General features: G+C 34.3%; 1 protein-coding gene across 16 annotated transcripts in view; it reads left to right on the top strand.

Moving 5' to 3' along the window:
• The window catches only part of C2CD5 (C2 calcium dependent domain containing 5), a 73350-nt gene extending 52899 nt beyond the window's left edge, over positions 1 to 20451 (top strand). For 10 of the 16 annotated variants that reach the window (XM_074871403.1, XM_074871405.1, XM_074871409.1 and 7 more), the window contains 15 exons: positions 1104 to 1290; positions 2314 to 2478; positions 2810 to 2950; positions 5853 to 5916; positions 7938 to 7999; positions 9053 to 9151; positions 9571 to 9660; positions 10382 to 10469; positions 11541 to 11627; positions 13114 to 13164; positions 13924 to 13977; positions 14165 to 14266; positions 15085 to 15275; positions 18120 to 18266; positions 18974 to 20451. In XM_074871403.1, the coding sequence (XP_074727504.1) occupies positions 1104 to 1290; positions 2314 to 2478; positions 2810 to 2950; positions 5853 to 5916; positions 7938 to 7999; positions 9053 to 9151; positions 9571 to 9660; positions 10382 to 10469; positions 11541 to 11627; positions 13114 to 13164; positions 13924 to 13977; positions 14165 to 14266; positions 15085 to 15275; positions 18120 to 18266; positions 18974 to 19105 (1660 nt within the window). In that variant the 3' untranslated portion in view covers positions 19106 to 20451. The remainder of the gene's footprint in view (positions 1 to 1103; positions 1291 to 2313; positions 2479 to 2809; positions 2951 to 5852; positions 5917 to 7937; positions 8000 to 9052; positions 9152 to 9570; positions 9661 to 10381; positions 10470 to 11540; positions 11628 to 13113; positions 13165 to 13923; positions 13978 to 14164; positions 14267 to 15084; positions 15276 to 18119; positions 18267 to 18973) is intronic. The other 6 variants (XM_074871404.1, XM_074871408.1, XM_074871413.1 and 3 more) reach the window with 2 other exon arrangements.
• The last annotated feature ends 336 nt before the right edge of the window (positions 20452 to 20787 follow it).

Here is a 20787-nt window from a genome sequence, read left to right as displayed (position 1 = left end):
AATATGTTCAGACATGAGATTTCTATGCTTTTTCTTTTATTCTTTTAAGATAAGTGTTTTTAGATTGGTTAATGCTTGACCTGCAAGGGCACTCAGTTTTTTTCTTTGTTCCAAAGTGTGCCTTGAATAACTGTATTAATAGGCATTTTAAAAGTTCTGCCAGTAGGTGTCATTTCCTGTGCTTGTACCTGAAGTGTTCAAGAGGTTTGCAGCAACAGAAACAGATGTTTGCATTTGGGGTCTCACTATGAAAAAAGCTGAAAATACAGATTTTCAGATAAGACAGACTCAAGTTCTTGTAAAGAACTGACATTTTATTATCCAGTTGCAGCAATCTAGTAGAATGCACCTCATCAGTTCTGAGGCTCAATTGAAAAGGGCTGCGGTAGTTGTCCCTTGAAATAATCGTTTTTTGTGGAAGAGTGTTTAACAAATATCAGACAGCTTGCAAAGAAGTTGTGTTTGTCTTCAGTATTTGCTTTGACTGAAGTGAGCAGGGCAACTTTTTAACAGTCACTGCTATATGATAGGAGTGTTAATATATTAGCCAAACATCTAGTAGATGGTTATCTGGAATCTGTAGAAAACTTCTTTCCGTTGCATAGTTATTTGGTGCTGTCAGACTATTATGGCAATAACCCTGTGTGATACATGTTGTTTCTGTCTGATAACAGTTATTAAGCATGTTTTAAGAATGGAGACATGACTTCATTCAGTGATTTACAAAAATACAGTATTGGTAATTTTTGTATTCTGCTTTGATAAGGGAATATTTTTGAATGTTGTTGAAGCTAATGTATTGTTCTGTTTTATAAGTTTACTTTTTATTTTACCCATTTTTATTGTTAATATAAATATACAATTATCTATTAAAAATGAAAATCAAATCTTACTTATTGGGACTTAGTGCGTCAGTCTGCCTTGATCTTCCTGATGAGAATTTAATATTTTACAGGATTTTAAAATACATTTAAAAGAAAATGATTGTATTAGGTTATACAATGAAGAAAAAAAAATCAAAATACCCTGTGATCACTTTCAGTCTTCAGCAGTCCATTAAAGCTGTTCATCTGCTGATGTCATGTACTGTTTCATATTGTCAGGTTATGCCGTCTAAAGAAGAAAGCTCAAGCTGAAGCAAATGCGACATCTATCAGTAATCTCTTGCCATTTATGGAATATGAAGTGCACACCCAACTGATGAATAAACTTAAGCTGAGAGGAATGAATGCTCTGTTTGGGCTGAGAATTCAGATCACTGTGGGTGAAAATATGCTAATGGGGTTGGCAGTAAGTACAGTTTTAATCTGGGGATTCTTTTGCTTTTTTACGGTATTTTTTCAGGACAGAAAGACCTACAAGTGTGGTGGAATTCAGAGTAACTAGAGATACTAAAAAGTTATTTTAAGAATAAATAAAGTGATGGAATGAGGTGTCTAATTGTTGACAAATCAGGACAGGCTCTCTTTCAGCACCGAAAAAAGATTCAAATCTCTTGAAAATCTGTTAGAGGACAAGATTATTAGAAAGGGGATGAGAGGAAAAGAAACTTTAAATGATTTAATGGCATAAATTATAGAAAAATTATTGTGTTCTTTAAAGGTCCTGTCAAAGAGATCCCTGTTCATCAAGTTGCGTTAGTTCCATGACAAAGAAGGTCAATTAAGTCTCAAATCTTTTGGTTAGTTGTCAACAAGAGAAAGGTCTGTTGCCTCTTCTTTGATGGCACTGAAGAAATAAATGATAATTGGAAGTGTCTTGGATTGGAAGTGTCTTGGAGATAGACAAGAAAAGTTCATTAACAATATTTTCTAACCTTATTCTGTCATGTGGGATTAGAATAGTGGAAATGTGCTGCTTCCTCATCGGTGTAAGAGGATGCTTGGGTAATACTGACTTGCTTGCATGTTCTTTTGTCTGAACTGATGATCTGTTTTCTCTAAACAGAAGTGGGATTTTCACAACTGCAGTGATACTGTAAATGGTTTGGTGAAGTTTTAAATGCTTGAAACCATCACTTGGCTTTGCAAAATATACTAGGGCACAGGTTTTAATTCGTACTTTGGAACTTTTAGGCAAGTTAAGAACTCCACTGTGGAAAAGACCTGTGGGAAGGAGAGAGTTTATTAAAAGAATAATGTTTTTTTTCATAAGTGAACAAGAGAGAGTCATTTATTATGGGAAGAGATCATGCTGTAATGTGCGTGTCACAGTGTCGTCTGTTATAGCATAAGCGTTATGGAAAATTTTATATGAAAGTATTAGAAGTACCTGCTTATGTAATTGTCATTTTTCTTAACGACTTTTTAAAAGTCTGCAACAGGTGTGTATCTAGCAGCTTTGCCAACACCTGGTGGTATTCAGATTGCTGGGAAGACTCCAAATGATGGCACCTATGAGCAGCATATATCTCACATGCAGAAGAAAATAAATGATACTATAGCAAAAAACAAGGAACTTTATGAGATTAATCCTCCAGTAAGTAAAACTTTTATATTCTTAAAAATAAAGCATTCTGAGTCAAACAGACCTACACCATGTATATCCATGAATTATTACTGACTGAATCATTCAGAATGTAAGTTGTTTTTTAGTAGAGATGTAGATTCTTTTCACTATATTTTGGGAACCTACTGGAATTTTCAGATCTCTGAAGCCACATATCCAAATCAGTTTGTATTTATTTAGATTTATTTCTCAAAGTATTTCTCTAAATGTTCTGATTCTTAGAACTGTTAACAAATTGCTTATAATTGAAATAATTTCAAAACTACATAGAACAACTGATAATTTTTATATCCTTTTTTAGGAGCTACCCGAAGAAATCATTGGGTCTCCCATTCCAGAGCCAAGACAACGTTCCAGGTTATTAAGGTCTCAGTCAGAAAGCTCTGATGAAGTTACAGAGCTAGACCTTTCACATGGGAAAAAGGATGCTTTTGTCTTGGAGGTGATAAATGTTTTCAGTACTCATTTTCATACTTCCCTTTTCTTGAAATATATATAAAAAAGGGAGAGAAGTTTTCTTACTCATCTCCAAAGACAGTTCTTAAATTGTATATAAAATTTTCTATTTTTACATCAGTAGAAAATGTTAAGTATTGGATTTTACACTGTCTCTCTTATTCTGTTTGCTTAAAGCATAGCTATATTATGTCTACGGACAATAACCGAAAAAAGATTGCCCTGCTATACATGAACATATAGCAATATCTAGAATAATAACTAAGAGCTGTTAAGCAATGCCCTTCTGCCTACTTCAAGCAGCAATCATGATGGATCCAAAACTTAGATATATTTTTATAAACGTTGAGGCTCTGTGTTGTCACACTTTATATTTAGCAAAGAAAAAGCTTGTATGTTCTTCCAGTTTCAAAGATCTTAATGTTACAGTTGGATATTCAGAATTATTAGTTTGCGGAAGGGGTAGTATTCAAAGCATTCAAAAAAATGCATGTGTCAAGAGAGCACATAGAGGAAGACATGCTTTTCTGAATTTCAGCTGATGCTTTTCAGAGTTCAGGAATTTACAACTTCAGAGAATATCTTCCAGATCTTTCAACAGCTACACCTAGAACAAGAACAACACCTACAGATAAAGAACAGAGATGTCTTTTACCTCTCTAGTCACTAAAATTCAAAGCTGTGGTTTTAAAATTGTACAATTTTGAAGGAAAAGAGTCAAATACTAAAGAAGGCTAGAATTTTGGTCATCTTCTTGTGGATACAGGTATTACAAATACCTGTCCTAGACTAAGAATGAGAAAACAATTTAAATTACAGCCTGTAATTGCAGCCTAAGGTACATTCAAGACTTATGTTAATCTTTACAAATCACTATCTTCATAGAAAATAAACTAGAAGAAAGGTTATAGATAGGGAGAATGAGAGAGTGCTATAACAGCAGTTCATTTTAAAACAGAGATTAGAAAAGAGAGTGAAAAAATAGTGGGTTGGGAGAGGTTGATGTAATAAATTGAGATTGGTTGGTGCTTCTGCTCTTTGAGTAAATTTTTGCTCTCCAGTCCGTTACAGGTATGCTAGGATCAAAGTAAGTAAATTGGGAAGTCCCTAAAAGTAACTTTGAATCTAGTTAACTCTCACATTAAAACGAAATGAGGACAGTTTTCATCAGATATTTTTTGCAGCTGGTCTTCACAGGTTTTTGGTTTAATATCATTGTCTGTGTAGACTGACAGGAGTGGAATTGTATCCTCAAAAGTTACAACAGATGCTCTCTAAGGCACTGTATTGAAATGGATGAGCCTATCGGAAAATACTTTGATAAATGTAAAAAGGGTTGACTGCCTTTGTAAAAAATAAAGGATTGTGTAAGGCAGAAAAAAAACCCCACAACTCAAAGACTGTTATACTGCAAGAGACCCTTTGGACAAGTTAGGAAAAATGCCAGTAAAACATAAGCCCAGCCTCCATTTCACTTCTAAAGGCTGTCAAATAGAAGAGAGATAGCAGTAATAAAAGCTTGGCATACTTCTGTCCAGTTGCTTCATAAAGAAGCTTGATACATTATAAGCAAAGACCCTCTGGTTAAGGACTGTATTATATACTGCAAGCAGAGTTCAGCTCTCTTTTTACAGTTTTGGAGAATTATTCTTTCTACCTTATTAACAGTAGTATATGCACTTGGGATAGGAGGAGATCTCCATGTGGAAGGGAAAAATGTAAATATACTGTCATGTACTATAGAGTACATTATAAAGGATGCTAAAGTTAGCAAGAAAAATAAGATCTGATGTTTAAAGAACGGTCATTTACTGGTTTACATTATGTGAAGGTGTTGGTCCTAGAATATGTGTCACTGTGTTTTGGTAGTTCAGTCTTTATAGAAAAAGGACTTTTAATCTGTGGAACCACTTACTACTGTCTTTGTTAAGAAATTAGATATGAGGAACAATATTCCAAAGTTTTAGTGAAGCTCCTGAATCTGACCTTTCAAGAGTGAAATCATTGTTCACTGGAAATATGTAAGAAAAAGTGGTAAAAAATTCACTGTGATGAGGAAATGCTAAGAGATGTTGGGAGGCAATTATGAGAGGTAAGGCTGGCTGTATTTTTTTTTTTGAGGGAGAAAAAAAAAGACTGCTCCTCTTACTTTGAGAGAGAGAAGGAGGAGAAACAATACCTGACAGAGAACCCTTTAATACTGGGGTTAAAATATAAACAATTTCCACAATACTTGGAAGAAGGCAGAATAAACATAAAGACACATGACACAAATATTTACAGAAGGTAGCAAGGTAGATACGCTCTCAGTCTGATCTAAAATAAAAAAAGTCTTTAAAGATTGGGTGGAATAGAGGTTATTTGGATAGGAAGAACTAATAATCCCCAAATTTACCTTTCCCTATTTGATTTTCTGCTGTTCATACTAAGCAAGGTTTTTAAAGTCCTGGAGAGATTTTTGTGTCAGTGGAATAGGCAGAAAATGATCACATCAGTGTAATACAGACCATATGAGAGTTTTAGTGGCTTAAGGTCCTTAGCTGGAAAAAGTTGTAAGTTGTTGTGTGGAACCTTGTTCAGCATTTTAAGTTGTTTTAAAAGTTACCTTTTTATCATTCTTATCTGCTGCAGTTTCTCTGCTGCAGTTTCTGTGTGTTCTGTGCACGTTGCTTTATTTTTAATACAATTTAATTAAAGGAACTATTTTTCAAGTGTTAAGCATATCATAGCCTGATAGTTAAGATTCAGTATTCTGGTTGATGGATTAATTTTTTAAAATCTCAACGTAGCTGCCAGATACAGTTCTCTTGATGACCAAGTTTTTATATCTTTCTGAGACTTCTGACTGGAATAGCAACGTGATTTTTATCAATTATTCCTTTTTCCAGATTGATGATACAGACGCAATGGAAGATGTACATTCTTTACTGACAGATGTTCCACCACCTTCTGGTATAGTTAAAAACATATTTTCTAACTTACACTGTAGGCTGCAAAATGACAAAACAGAACTGGTTTTATTAAAAAAACAAAAGTTCAAGAGTAACAGTGGAAAAAATTCTTGAAGTGTTTAGCTTGTCAGATATACCTGTGAAAAAGAAGTCATTAAGCCTTTTATGGGGATTGTTGCTTCTTGAAAACTGAAGTAAACAGTATTTGTGTGGCATTTTGTAGTTCACCGATTTGTACTGATGCAAATTTGTTACTTCATACAGGTGTAACAATTGGATCCTTTCTACTAGTATACCAGTTGCTAAAGATTTTTAGACTGAATGGCTAATTTGTAGGTTGCAGGGTCAATGAAATACTACGGGGAACAGAATGTCCTTTAAGTATTTGTAGCTGTATAATGTGACATATTGGTGTTGTATTCAAAGAATGTTATTTAAAGTAGGCAATTTGCCCTCCCAGCACTCTTGTTCAACAAGTGCATTTGTATTTTCCTTGCTTTGTGATTGTGCCATACTGTCAGTTTAAGTCTTTGTGTTCACTACGTTTGTTGACAGCTTGTGAGACATTACTGTTACTTAGAAAAGTGTTAGAGTGCACTCCTCTGCAGTGTCTTATTTTTCCATCTGCCCATGAATTCCATTTTCTGGAATAGCTTCTATGGACCAGTAATACAGATATGTGTAGTAGGCAAATTAGTAGGTCCTAGTCACTAAAAGCACTTCACTACCTGAAGATTAAAGAATCCTCTCCTCTGGTAGTGGGGTAATTTTAAGTTAAGAGTTCAGTGCCATTTAGTCAGCTATTGAATCTTTTGCCTTTCCTGTTGTTTATGATTCCTTGTTTTTCATTTGCCTATTTGTTCAAGATCTCCTTCAGACACAGACAAGTATTCTGATGGAAAATAAACAAGGGACTGGCTTTCCACTATTGTGGAAAGCTCCACTACCGTGGTGGACACTGATGTGAAAAAAATGCTCGTTGTCTTCTATCATGTTATCATCTCTGCATATTCTCTCTATATCTTGATTGACTCTTCAACAAGATTTCTGCTTTTGATGTTCTTAAAGAAAATCTATTAATATGTATACCTTCTGCAAGCTGCTACACAATTGCTTTTCTAGTTTATTTTGTGCATTTATATAGGCCCTACCAGATTTTTCTTTTGTGCTCATTTAGATTTTCAACGTTACCTGTTTGTTGTTTATAACTTTTCTTACCCTGCTGTTTAGTCATTATACTTTCTTTTTTTTTCTTGTCTTTTCAAGTCTCTGTTAGTATTTGCACTCAATCTCTAGGTAATATCTTTAAAGCATCTCTATGCTATGTGTCAAAGGTTAGCTTCTTAGCTTTTCCTATCACACCTTTTTAGTAAAGTTTCTTCATTTGTACGTAATTTGTCTATTAGAAACTAGGCAGAGCAGTAGTGGATTCTGGGTGTCTGCGCTTCCTGCAAGATTGCTTAAGTATATACTGATCAGAGCTGAAAAACTTCTTTGAACACTTTTCCCTGCTCAGGACCAACTAGTCAGGGTTTTTTTGTTTTATGGGTTCCACAAGAAGCGGTTCTGTGAAGCAGTCAGGGAGCTTGGCTCACCAAGTAGTCTTGACATCAGATGACATGAGTTACCCAGTCTCCATGGGGAGCAACAGTCACTGTTGCATTTCATACCATTGTAGCCTCTCTCATGTTCCTCAACATGATGACATTTCTGGCCTTGCTTTTTGGTGGTTGAAGAAATACTCAGAATAAGAATTCTGTAGTGAATTAGCGTTTTAGAAGTGGTGAGTTCCATCTTTCCTATCCATTTTTTCACTGCAATATGAATAACATAAAGCATATGTTTCTTTTGTATGTTATATCGTATTCTTCAGACGCTACGTTTGTTTTTTGAATGTTAGTCTTATTTCTGGTGTATTATTCAGTGCTCAAAAACACATCAAGTAAGGTCACATATGTTTCTTTCAAGGTATTTTTATATTTCAGTGTGCAACACAGATTTCCCCAAATACTTTCTTTACAGGTTTTTACAGTTGCAACACAGAAGTTATGCCTGGTATAAATAACTGGACACCAGAAATTCAAGTAAGGTTATTCAAAAAAATTTAAAACTTTTTTCCAAATTGTGTTGAAATAATGCTGTAGTAATTTAAATATATATTAACGATCACTAATTTTGAAAGATAAATTGAAAGGATACTCTTGTGTTAAAAGTAAAAGTAGTATTTTGGTAAGAAAAACAGGGTATGAGAACCTGTTTGTGTTTTTTTCAATGCTGTTATGTAACAGAGAACGTCGTACAAAAATACAAAAATTACAAAATGATTATGGTAATTATGAACTTTAAGGTTTTGGGCATTTTTAAGAGCTTGGCTAGATTTTGAAGCCTCTTAAAAGAAACACATTGTTGACTGTGTTACCTAGTGTGAGATACTGAATATGATGACATGAATAGGTTAAGGTAAATAAGAATTAGATAAAGCCAATCCAGTGAGTAGAGAAAAATTCCATTTATAATTAAGTTTAAACATTTTGGTTATGTTTGTACAACACAATTCAGTCTTAGGGAGAGAGAGTTAAAACAGATCCATCTAAGTGAGCTTTTACACCTAATTGGCACAGTGCAGGACTGTGCTTTGCAGAGATACAGCTCAAACCTCAAAACCATATGACTGCACCAGCAGCGTACTCTCAGGTTGATGGGATTGACTGTGTATCTGTATATGACATTCCATTATTGTCTCCATTATTGTACACAACATATAATTTTTCAACAGCAGTTAACAAAATATGTAGCAGGTAGAATGTAGAATGACTCCTTTATGAAGCAAGTAAGAAGGACACAGAGTATTTCATGTCTTGCTTAATCACTTGTTCAATATATTCATATACATTAGTTCACAGAAAGTTTGCCTTTTGTTTGTAAAATTTCATGAGCAATAAGCACTTTACTTGATTTACTGTTGCTACAGTTTTTTCCTTTTCGTTACATCCCCCTCCTCCTCCCCCTCTCCCTCTCCCTTCCCCCCCCTTACCACGTTATGCATTATTTGCCTTCATTATGAATTTGTTTTGTTTTTAATATAACATAGAGGCATATATTGGGAAAAAAAAAATGTGTGTTTGTTTCTAATTCAGATGTTCACAGCAGTAAGAGTATCCAGACTAAGCAACATTAACCTAACAAATCAAACACTTAATAAGAACTTTAATGATCTCTGTGAGAATCTGTTGAAGGTAAGAGTCTTATTTCAAGCACTTTGTTTAATTGTTCAAATGGAAGCAAAGTAAAATCAGGATATATTGAAAATAACATTTTCTTCATAATTACTTTTTGGAATTAGACTACAAAGTGTCTGTACTTAGTTTATAAGATGCTCCAAAGATAGATTCAGCATTCTTAGTATATCAAGGATTTCTGATACTTTTGGAATCTGAATGAGTCCTTTGACTGATAATATGCTCTAGAAACAGAAGTATAAAGACTGCTGTGCAGTAGATTGTATTCAATCCTGACATTTCACACCTGTAATTCTTCAAGAAAAAATTGATATGATTAGATGATTTCTACTATGAAAATAGTTTTGATCTTTAATTTCTCTGAAATAAACCACACAGTTTTTAGAGTAACACAGACAATGTCTTGTCTTCAACAGAGCTTGTATTTTAAACTGCGATCAATGGTTCCCTGCTGCCTTTGTCATGTAAATTTTACAGTTGCTCTACCAGAGGATGAATTAGTTCAGGTAAATAAACTGATTCTTTCAACTTTCAGCATGTAGACATGCCAGTTTTGGCCTTTAATTAACATTTGCTACTCAGAGTAAACTAGGCTAGGATTTGGTTTAGTAGTATGTCTGGTGAATTCTGAAGTAAAACTTAAGGCCATAATGTTTAGTGAAGAAAAAGAATGACCTAATGAGTTCACCAGTGTTATCTTTTTAGTTTGATAGGAAACAAAAAGCCCTGACTAGGTATTCATTAAAAGGTGTTGCCACATATACTGCAAGAGTACGGGCACACTAGTTTTCTAAGTATGCTGTCATTATGATTGTCTAATTTTTTTCTTGCCATTTCAAGGTGATGCGATATACTTAATTATTTTTAAAGAAAATGTTTTCTTTAGAAGTATAGCATCGTTCTCATGTTCAATTAAAAATCTCTTTCTCTCTCTTACAAATACAATGATAATGAGTTTTTATGTTTCTTTTTTCTGTCAGTTCACCAGGAAAGGAGAACTTATGAACAATATCATAGATGTAGGACAAATATTGTCAGGTGTATGTTCTAACAATGGACCTTAGTACTGCCTTTTATGCTCTGTTGCGAAGGGTTTTTAATATGTCTACTTTGATTATTTTTCCCTATTATTTTTCTACAGAAAAAGAGGACTTGTTTACAAAATCATTTCTGCAGATAGTGTGAGAGATTAAGTTACCTAATATCCCATATATTTCTGATTTGCAGATTGCAGTCACAGCTGTTGCAATTACATTTGACAAAAACCAAGCATTACAAGCCAACAAAACCCCTACAGAAAAATCACAGCAAAGAGGTAAATGTTGTGAGGCATGTAAAGATAAGAGATAATATTTTTCTTTCCTTTTTTTCCCCAGTACCTAATGAATCTACATTTTAATTTCAGTTACATACACGCATTTTTACAGGGAGGTTCTGTAAAATCATAAAGTCATAACATAAATTTTTTTAGACTTCATACACGTGACCTCTAGCAGGATGACTTACTTATTACGTATTAGGTATTTGCTTTATTTAATCAACAAACTTATAGTTACATGAAAGAAGTGTTTGGTATTTAATCTTATTCCATGTACTGTCTTTCTTTGAGTATTTTTCTCTGAAGAATTAGTGTAACAGATAACGACATTTCCAATGTATTTTGAAACGTGGTGTAAGTCATTAGAGAATACTTATTCTTGTAAGTAGCAAATTTTGTCCTTACTTCAAGAATGCAGAAAATAAATTATTCATAATACTTAAAAAAACCTCCCCAAAACCCTTAAGTAGGTCAGTAATATTTTTGGAGATCAGTGAAGCATATGGCGTTATGAAGGGAATAGAAGAGACTACTGCAATCTGTGTCTGTCATCTCGCTAATGAAGCACCATCTTATGCTAGAAATATATGTATGCGATCTGGATATGGGAATTGAGACAGAACTTTGAAGATACTCCATTCTGAAGAACGGAATTAGGTAGTAGAACTGAGCCATATGTTTCTAAAACATTAGTTATACCTTCTTTAATAGTAACAGTAAATTGTTTTCTTTTATGTGAAATAAATTAAATGTTACTTTTTACTGTGAAGTATAGCTAACTCAGATCCAACTGCAGAATCAAATCTAAAATGCATGAATTGACTTTAATATTTTTTCCAGAAAATACTAAATCAAATTCTGTTCAGTGGAACACAAGTTCTGTTGAATTTTGCAGTTGGATTTATTGTCAGACGCCTAAACTGTTCATACAGAACTGCATCACTATGCATATGCTGAAAAAATTTGTTCCACTCAGACCTGACTAAATTGAATCTGTAGTGCTTGTTATTACTGGAAAATCTTAATTTGGGGGTTAATTATCAATTGGGCATGTTTTCTTTGTTGAAGCATCTACAGACAATGAAGAGCAGCTACAATTTCCATTGGAACTTTGCTCTGATCCCCTTGCTTCTCAACCATTCTCACCAGCTAAAGGTCGGTTAAATGGAAGAATGCTGAACTATTGTTTTTTACTGATTTTGAGTTCTGCTTTTTCATTGTTGCAGTAGCTTTAAAATATCTGTACTTTCACATGCTTTAAATATTACTTGCTACCTAAGCACAATGGGTGTGTTCACTCCTGAAGTCAGATTTTTTGAGAGTCACGTAAAATGGATTGGCTTATCATTCTGTATATATTCTTTTGTAGATTTCTTGTAGTTCATCTGTCTTTGCATTTAGAGTATTGAAAATGCTGCAAACCACTGGGTGTTTGGTATCATCTGACTTAATTATAGGTTGCTTAATAATTAGTCTTGCTTCATACTGCTTTGCTTCTGTAAATGGCCGATATAAAATAACTCCATGTATTGTCAGCCTCAAACAGTTAATCTCATAGTTTTCATGGTGGGAAATACTTTATCTAGCAAATCCTGGTTGTTCAGCTGAGCAAAATTGCATGTATTTTTTTTTTAAGTGAAAGGAGTCTAAACTTGCATAGTAAACAATTTGTACAGTGCAGCACATTTTAGCTGTTAAGCTTTATTTTACCTGAGATAGAGCTGCATTTCAAGAATGGTTGTTACAATTCTTCTAGGACTGTATTCAAAATTAGGTCATTACTCATTGAAATCAACTGTCTTCTTTCTCCATTGCTGGATTATCTACCCATTAAAATGGCTAGTAAGTGTAGTATCTGTGAATTATTGTAAATTCTCTTTTACTATAATGTTAAAGAGCTCCCTTTTTTGTCCGTTACATAAGTTGTATAAAGGAGGGTGACTACCACATTTACTTGTATTTTCAGAGGTCAGATTAATTTCAGCAATAATATTCTTACTGCCTTGTATTTTTTTTTTTTATACATTTGTGTGTGCTTAACTTTTATTTTGTCACATTATGATACTCTTAACCTTTCATTTTCAAAAAGAGGAGGTATTCAGAAATTTGACTTGGTGTCTTTTTCACTGTTACTAGACTGTGCCACTTTTATAATGGGCACTGACCAGTAGAGGGTAGCCTGTTCACATATATCACTTTTGCTGATGTTCCTCACATTCCATATTGTACTGTACATCACTTCAGTGGCTTTCAGCTAGATAATGATGTCATCTGTCATTTCTTCATAAGGAGACTCGAGGTTTCATTGTAGTTACATTTACTTAGCAACTTAATATATTGATACCTTTGTTTACATATTTTTCTGAAAGATCGTTATTTTAAAAATATTTGTATATAACTTTATACGGTAATGACCTTTAGTAAATGATCATATTGTGATTTGCAAGAGAGATTTAGTAAAGTGAATTATTTATACTAACTTACTATGTGCTTTTGAAGTACGTACTATCCTCTGTATATATATAAAAAAGACTTTTTTTCTCATACTTAAAAAATTTTTTTTGTAAGAAGGTGGCTGTTGTCCTGTACTACATGACTCTGCTCATATATTATCTGAATGGAATTAATTTTGTCTTATTAGAAGTCCTGGAAGGTGCAAGTTCCCACACAGGTATTCCTGCTGCTCAGAGAGGTGAGTGTACTTAATTTAGCCATATGCCAGAACAGAATGAGCATTCTTGGGATATTGGTATACTCTTTTTGGATGTGCCTTAATCCAGGAAGTGTTTACTAGATTACTGAGAATGCGTGCTCTGGTGTGGCTTAATGATATCATAATATTTTGATGTGTTTTTTAATTTCAAAAGTCAGATTTATTAATAATAACAGTGTCTCTCTGTCAGATATATTGATAGCAATTTATCTGACAGAAAATTAGTTCTCTGAGAGAGAGCTTTTTTGCTTGTCTTAATTTGAAGTTAGCACGTATTCCTTCCATTTCTTCAGGATAATGAAGAAATGGTGTTTGCAAAACTTTTTTTTTTTTTTTTTTTAAAGATATGCAAACACCCCTGCAACTAATACCAAAGGTCATAGCAGAAACAACTCTACTTCTCATTGTAATGATTGGGGGAGGGTTGGGGGGTATGTTGGGAAGGGAGGTCAGCGTTTTCTAAGGAAAACTTGTTTGTGTTTAAAACTGAAGTGTTGTTTCATCTTGTGACTCTTATCCTCATCACCAAAACTTTTTTTCAGTCTGTAGGTTAAATATTGATATAATTAGGAAGTTTAAATCATGATCAGCAGCTCTTTGTGAGGAAAAGAATAGCAAAGAAAATTAAACAAGGCTTAAATAAACTTAAAGAAGCCAGAACTTAATACTTAAAATGAGATTTAAAAAAAAAATAATCTAGCGTAAGTCATTAATGACTGTATTTGCATGTTTTTTCAGTGATGAAGTCCCAGTCAGGCAGTTGGTTCACAGCTGGGACATCACCAGAAATCGGTACATTGGTTTGGACAAGTCCAAACCTATACTGTAACTTTTCCTTTAAACAGACCTGGAAAGGGATGTTTGTTCTCTCTCAGACACAGATAATTGCTTCCTCAAAAGGAGCATTGAGATGAGCAAGAGACATCATCCATATTTTTTTCTTTGTTTTTTTCTTTTGTTTTTCTGTCTGTGTTTTCAGCAGCGTCAGTTGATTACAGTTCCTTTGCAGACAGATGCAACAGCTGGATAGAGCTCATTAAACTGAAAGCTCAGACCATAAGGCGCGGATCAATTAAGACAAGTAGGCGGCTGTTTCTACCACGTTATGATAATCTGAGACATATCTCTGATTTCCCAGTGGTGAATAGTGGAGTTTCCTGCCCAGCAATAGTATTGCAGATCACATGCAGAATGAATACCTGAGTGTGAAAACTGCCGACATTGTTAATGCCTTTGTAAGCTAATACAGGGTTTATGAACCAGTATCATAAAAAGCAAAATATAGTATTTCTGTTCACTTAGTAAAAATTAGTTACCAATAACTGTGTACGCCTACTAATTATATAACATACACTGCATGGATGTAGGTGTATGTATGATCTTGGAAAATTTTTGGTGAGAATCAGGAAGCAATCACCAAGGTGACAGTCAAGGCAATGGTCACTAAATTAGCAAGTGGTGAGTTATTTTTCAGTAGTTCTTTGGCCACAGGTCTGACTATCTTGCTTAAATTAGCAGAGATTAATATCTGTTATAATGGAAAATGCTGCACTGGGGAAACACAACAACTTTCACACTTCCTATAATTTGTTCCTCCAGCAGAATACACATTTCAAAATGTTGGCACTTTTTTCTTTATCTTCACTTTATAACTGATTGTTGTATGTGCTGCTACTCGCCTCAATGTTTTCCTTTGCAGGAATGCCACTCTTCCAAATAAATTCCATTTCAGCTTTTTGTCTCCTTTTGCATGCATTGCATGATAATTTCCTTTCTCACATGATATGGCTGAGCATCACAGGCAGCTGAATGTTGTCACCAAGCTATTTGGAAACCATAAAGAAGAGTTACTGTGTGTTGTTGATAGTCACTTTCTCTTCTTTTTTCCCATCTTTTTAGCTGCTTCACTTGATAAAGCAAGTCCATTGGCTGAGGGATACTTAAGGCACCGTTCTGTTCCATCATGCACCAATTCTACCGTCTCAGTTGTTAAGATGACACCTCTTTCTTTTCTACCTGGGGCAAAAATAACCAAATATCTTGGGATAATCAACATGTTTTTTATACGAGAAACCACTTCTTTGCGTGAGGTGAGCCATATATCAGGGATTAGCACTTTTTGTTAATGATACTAATAAAAGGTAAATATCTGAAGAGGTTTGAGTTGAGGAGTGGCACAGCAAGGGAATAGAGTTTTTGTCACTTGAGGGTAGTGCTGAATGGGGAGTGAGTCTCATTGCACTGTTTTTGTCAGAGCATATAGAGCTGCTTTGTGTTCGGCAGTGCTAGGAAGAACTTACTTAACTGTTGCCATTGCTGTTGAATTTGGGTATGATACTAAACCAATGAGTTCTTAAACAGAACTATATGGAAAAAAATGGGTCTTTGACCAGCAGTGGTAGTTGGGATACTTTGAACCCAAACCTGAGATTAATTTAAATGCTAAAAAAAAAAAAAAAAAAATCCATCTTCTCTCATTTAGCAAGCTCAATGATGAACTTTCACAGTGTATTTGGATTTTAAATTCTTTGGTTAATACAAGGTTTCCCATATCATATATAACTATTATGCTGATTTTTAATACTACATTCTGTGGATTCTCAGTAGTGTAGCTCTGTGTGATGGATGTCTAAAAAAGCATGCCATAGAGTATATAACCACACAACCAGCTTCGAAGGTGTAGCTAGTGATACTCAAACAATGGTCTCTAGTCCAGATCTGGACAACAGATAGTTATCTGAGCATGCCAAAGTGCAAGCCACATTCCTTATTTTCATGTCCTTTTGGGACATCTTTCTGCTACAATTTCCAGGCACAGAAACAGAATGTACCTCTTGCCTGGTTTGTCAGTGCTAAAGAGTATGCTGTTTCTTGCAAATTACGCATTGATAAAATTACAGAGCAGATCTTAATAAAAATGATCAGCTTTCATAAAAATTAGTTGTGAGATCTCTAGAGAAACTTTGATCAGACAATCATCCTGTTTGGATCTTGCAAGTTATAGCCCCTTTTAACTTGAGAAATCTATGTGAAAAGGACAGCATTTTTGAAAGGATGTATATATGATATGATCAGGTAAATGGTTACGTGACATTTCCTTACTAACTGCAGCTTCTGTAGATACAAATTAAATACCTCATTAGCAAGCTTTGGTAACTATGATTGCAGATCTCAGCAGAGGTAGCTTGCTTAAGTATTTGATTCAACTCCTTCATGAAATTGGGACAGTTGTATGATTTCTGTGATACTGTCAGTGTGCTATTTCCAGCACCCAGGGCAGCTAATTTTAAATCTATTTCAGCTGCATAGGCTGAGTCACAAACCAGTTCTAATACTAGTTGCACAGTATTTCCCTGAGGCTGTAACAGAGTCAAAACAGAGTGCTTGTCATATCCAACTCAAGTAATGTATTTCAGGTTCTACAGAAAAATAATTAACAGTATTTGTGTTTGTATTGCTTTATATTTTGCTTATGGTGGTTTACAGAATGTTAAGGCCTTATGAACACTTTCATAAGCTGAAGTATATACAAGACACTGCTTCAAAAATTAATTTAAATCCAATTTATCCATTGCTCTTAGGTTTTGCCATTTAGAGGTGGATATTTACAATCTTTTGTTACTTGTTGTCATGAAATTTTGTATTAGGTTTATAATATTACAGATATTTTTTTTTTCCCATCAGTTGCTGTAACTGTTAAAACACTTGGACAATCAAAATTTCATGAGGAGTGACAAACTTGTATTGAAATTTTGATCTCTGGATGCAGTTTATTTCATTCATGCTTTATGCTTGGATTGGTGAAATTATACTTGCCGTTTTGTTTTTTAATTTTCATCCAAGATATGTTTTCTTATGTCTTCGAGTCTGTTCAGGGTAGATTATACTTCTTCTAGTAGATATGAGGACAGCCCATACTTGTGGAAGTTCAGCTTAGCCTCTTCTCCTGCCTGCCTCTTTCATTTTCTCCAGTGGCACACACACACATGAGAAGCTTAGTGGTCTTGCCAGTCACTTTCATGTTGAAATTTTATAGATATTTTGAACCAATAGTAAGCTCAGTTTCATCAGTTTCTTTCCTCAGTTTTTTTCTGTGGATTTTTATTTTTTTGCTTGGTTGCCTGGTTTTTGTGTATTTGGTTTTTCCCCGCAATGTAGTTGCTCACATTCTTTCATAAGGATTATCTAGAAAAAAACCCATACTTCATTGTTTCCCTTCTCCTCCTTTCTTAGCAATTTAAATTATTCAGCTTGGCACCAAAGAAGTAAAAATCCCCCACAAGCACCATAAAGTCAAAAAGCTTAACGAAATGGGATGGCTAGAAGTTCTTTTGGGCTTCAAGAGGGGAAAAAAAAAAAGCTTGAATAGCTTGATTGTCAAGTCTCTGCTTTGTCCCTTGCTTACTTTGTATTTTGAGGGATCATTTCTTTAGTGAATGTTGAGAACCAATGACAGTCATTAGCATACATAAAGGTGCAGTGACCAAAGGTAATGGTCACTCCTTACCAGTAATTTCCAAGAAGTCTATATCTCTTTCAATCCTCAGTAGAAATTATTCTTTATCTGCTTCCTAGTTATCAAAAAAAATTGGGCAGTATCCTTCCTGATGAAAGAAGGAAGTCAGCTGTCATTGGAATATTAAATGTTCTTTCATAGCTGTAAGAATGTCTAATAAGTATATGTAATACACTGGCTGCAAAGAGTACCAGTCACAAATGAATAACCTAGTTGTAATTCTTTTCCTCAAACAGCAAGTTCCATTGGTCTGATTTTTAACTGTGACCCATTAAATGGTGAATAGCTTTTAAGTTCTGTACAATATACCATTTAGGATTCACTGAAATATTCAGCTGATAAAAATGTAAGAAAAGTATTCAGCATCTTGTAGCTATATCTAACATAAAATGTGAGGTGTTTTTTTTTTCCATTTCAGGAGGGTGGTGTCAGTGGTTTTCTCCATGCTTTTATTGCTGAAGTGTTTGCAATGGTGAGAGCTCACGTTGCAGCTTTAGGGGGGAATGCTGTTGTCTCATACATAATGAAGCAGTGTGTTTTCATGGAGAACCCAAACAAAAATCAGGTAAATTATGATAAGAAATAACAGTGCTGTCATGATTAATATGACACAAATACACATTTTATATATTTAAAAAGCAGCAACCCTGTAGAGCCATGTCTGCATAACACTTGCAGATCTTTCATTATAATGTTTGTTTAAAGAAGTCAGGAGTGTTCTTGAACACCTGAGATAACACAAAATTATAAATATGCTTCATAAATACCTGAATGGTTAAAAATTGTACTAAGTTTTCTAGAATGAAGTAAATTGCAGGAAACAGTTGAACAGTAGTGCTGAACTTAGTTTTTCTGATGTTGCAGTGTTCATCTTAATTCCATGTAAAAATACCTGGAGTTGCTGAAATAAAGTGCTCCATTTTGGACATAAAGGGACAAAACTTTATTAGTAAAGACAACAACAGAATATGGTTGCTTTGATACATGCCATATGTTTCCAAACAGTAGTGAAAGCAAGTACAGCTACCCAGATACTTAATTTGTGGTGATCTTATGGGAATGTGTCTATATGTTTGATGGCACACAAGTGAGTGGATATAAAAGAAAATACAGCAGAGGTTGCCTCATTAATAAATTATAATAATTTGTCCTTCTCCTGATCTCTGTTGACTTTTCTATTATCTGTGTAGTTATAGCTAACAGATATAAGTAAACATAAAATATGTTGTTATTTAATGTTTGGTAACTGCGTATTGTCTTTTTTTTTTCCAGGCTCAGTGTTTAATAAATGTCAGTGGCGATGCAGTCATCTTTGTACGTGAATCTGAGTTAGAAACGTTACCAGTACAACCTTCTACGGTTGTTTCTCAACCCACAAGTTCTGGAGGAGATGTCACAACATGAAGACAGAAGAAGTTGAAGTAGGCTCTGCCAAATACAAAGATTATTTAAAATGTGGGAATGTTTAGGTTTGCATCTTCAAAATCAGTATCTTCCCATAGCATTAACAGCCAAAATCTAAGACAATCTCTATATGTTGTCCTTTATGTAATAGGGCAGCATATGGGCAGGGATGCTTTGATTCTTTTGTTATAATTACAAGCTGCTGTGAAACCTAGAAGTAGGTGAAGCACTGATATGAGAGTATGGATTCAAATAGTAGGCATCACATGGAACTGTGAAAGTAAACAAAAATTCTGTTCCATTTTTTAGCCGTTCGACAGGGCCATGATAAGTTGTAATTCAGAACCATTTCTGAGTTTGCATATTGTATTAGCTGATTCTCAGCTCAGTTTAAAATATAAAAGAGGGGTCAGGGTGGGTGGGAGATAACTGAGAAGCCTGTATTAGCAACTGTTGCTGAAGGAGCCAGAGATTTGTGCGCAGGCTGAGAAAATGTGGGCTGAAGTCTGAACTTACCTTAGATCATAGAGCGTTAAGTGGAAGAAGCAAAAAGTCACAGTTTGAATTTCTGCGCACTAAAAATATTTTTCAACTGTTTGTGAATTACTGATATTTTTTTAAATTATTACTATACAGTATATGTTTTGGATGGGTGTTTTGGGGTTTTTTTGTCATTTGTTTTTAAAAGGTGCCAGACCATGATGCTATGTTCCTAGTCATCCCTATGGTTAAAAAAGAAAAAAAGAACAAAAAGTTCCAAAGTGTGTTTGGTGCTATTATAAGATGTTCACTTCAATACTAACAAAACAGATCTTTTTTTTTTAATACAAGATTCTGTGAAAGAATTGTCCTGAGGCTTATTTTCTTCAGGCATGATCTTTTGCAAGGATGATGTAAACAGTCCTCCAAAAGTCAGTTATACAGAGGTATACTCCAGCCTCCTTTGCATTTAAGAAGTTGAAAATGCATGGCTAATTGGTGAGTCATGTATGTTTGTAATGCTGATTTCTACAAGTTGGTTTTGGTTTGTTGTTTGGGTTTTTTTCCCCAGTACAGTAGCTGGGAAATGATGGTACTGAAAAGAAAGGAAATCTGTAATTTCCAGTAAATGTCTGAAAGGTGGTGATATTTTAATGTAAAAAATGAAAACTTTGATTTGAAGATGCATTCTTACTTAATTCTGACAATACCATATATGGAACTTGAACAAACATGTAAACTTGAATGTAAATATTCTGCTTAGTGTTGAAATTAAGCATTGGCATGATTACTTGTTAAAACTAATTATTTCATTGTAAATGAGCATGGAAATCATACTTGCACAATAAATTCCTTTATAAAATTTATTGCCTTTTTATCTGTGTAATAGTTAAATGTGTACTCTGGATACAATTAAAGATGTCCCACCCCCATTCTCCTCAGAGGAACATTTTTTTATATAGGATGTTACAACCTGATTATTTAAGATTTGGAGAGCTAATTGTATTTGAAGTGTTTGAATTAGGTGCTTACCAGAACACTTGACTCATACAGTTGTCTTTCTAAATTCTGGAGCTGTTGCAACCAAAGCTGCCATAAACTTAAGTCACCTATAAATAGTTGCAGCTCTCTTAATTATTTTGCAAGGCAAATCTTGTTTCCTTTGAAGCTGATGGCAGAATATTAATAACTTCAGAAGGTCT

The sequence above is a fragment of the Strix uralensis genome, chromosome 5, assembly GCF_047716275.1.
Source record: "Strix uralensis isolate ZFMK-TIS-50842 chromosome 5, bStrUra1, whole genome shotgun sequence".
In the NCBI taxonomy this organism is placed as follows: Eukaryota; Metazoa; Chordata; class Aves; order Strigiformes; family Strigidae; genus Strix; species Strix uralensis.
The sequence above is the reverse complement of the archived record's forward strand: the minus strand, read 5'-3'. Positions and strand labels throughout refer to the sequence as shown.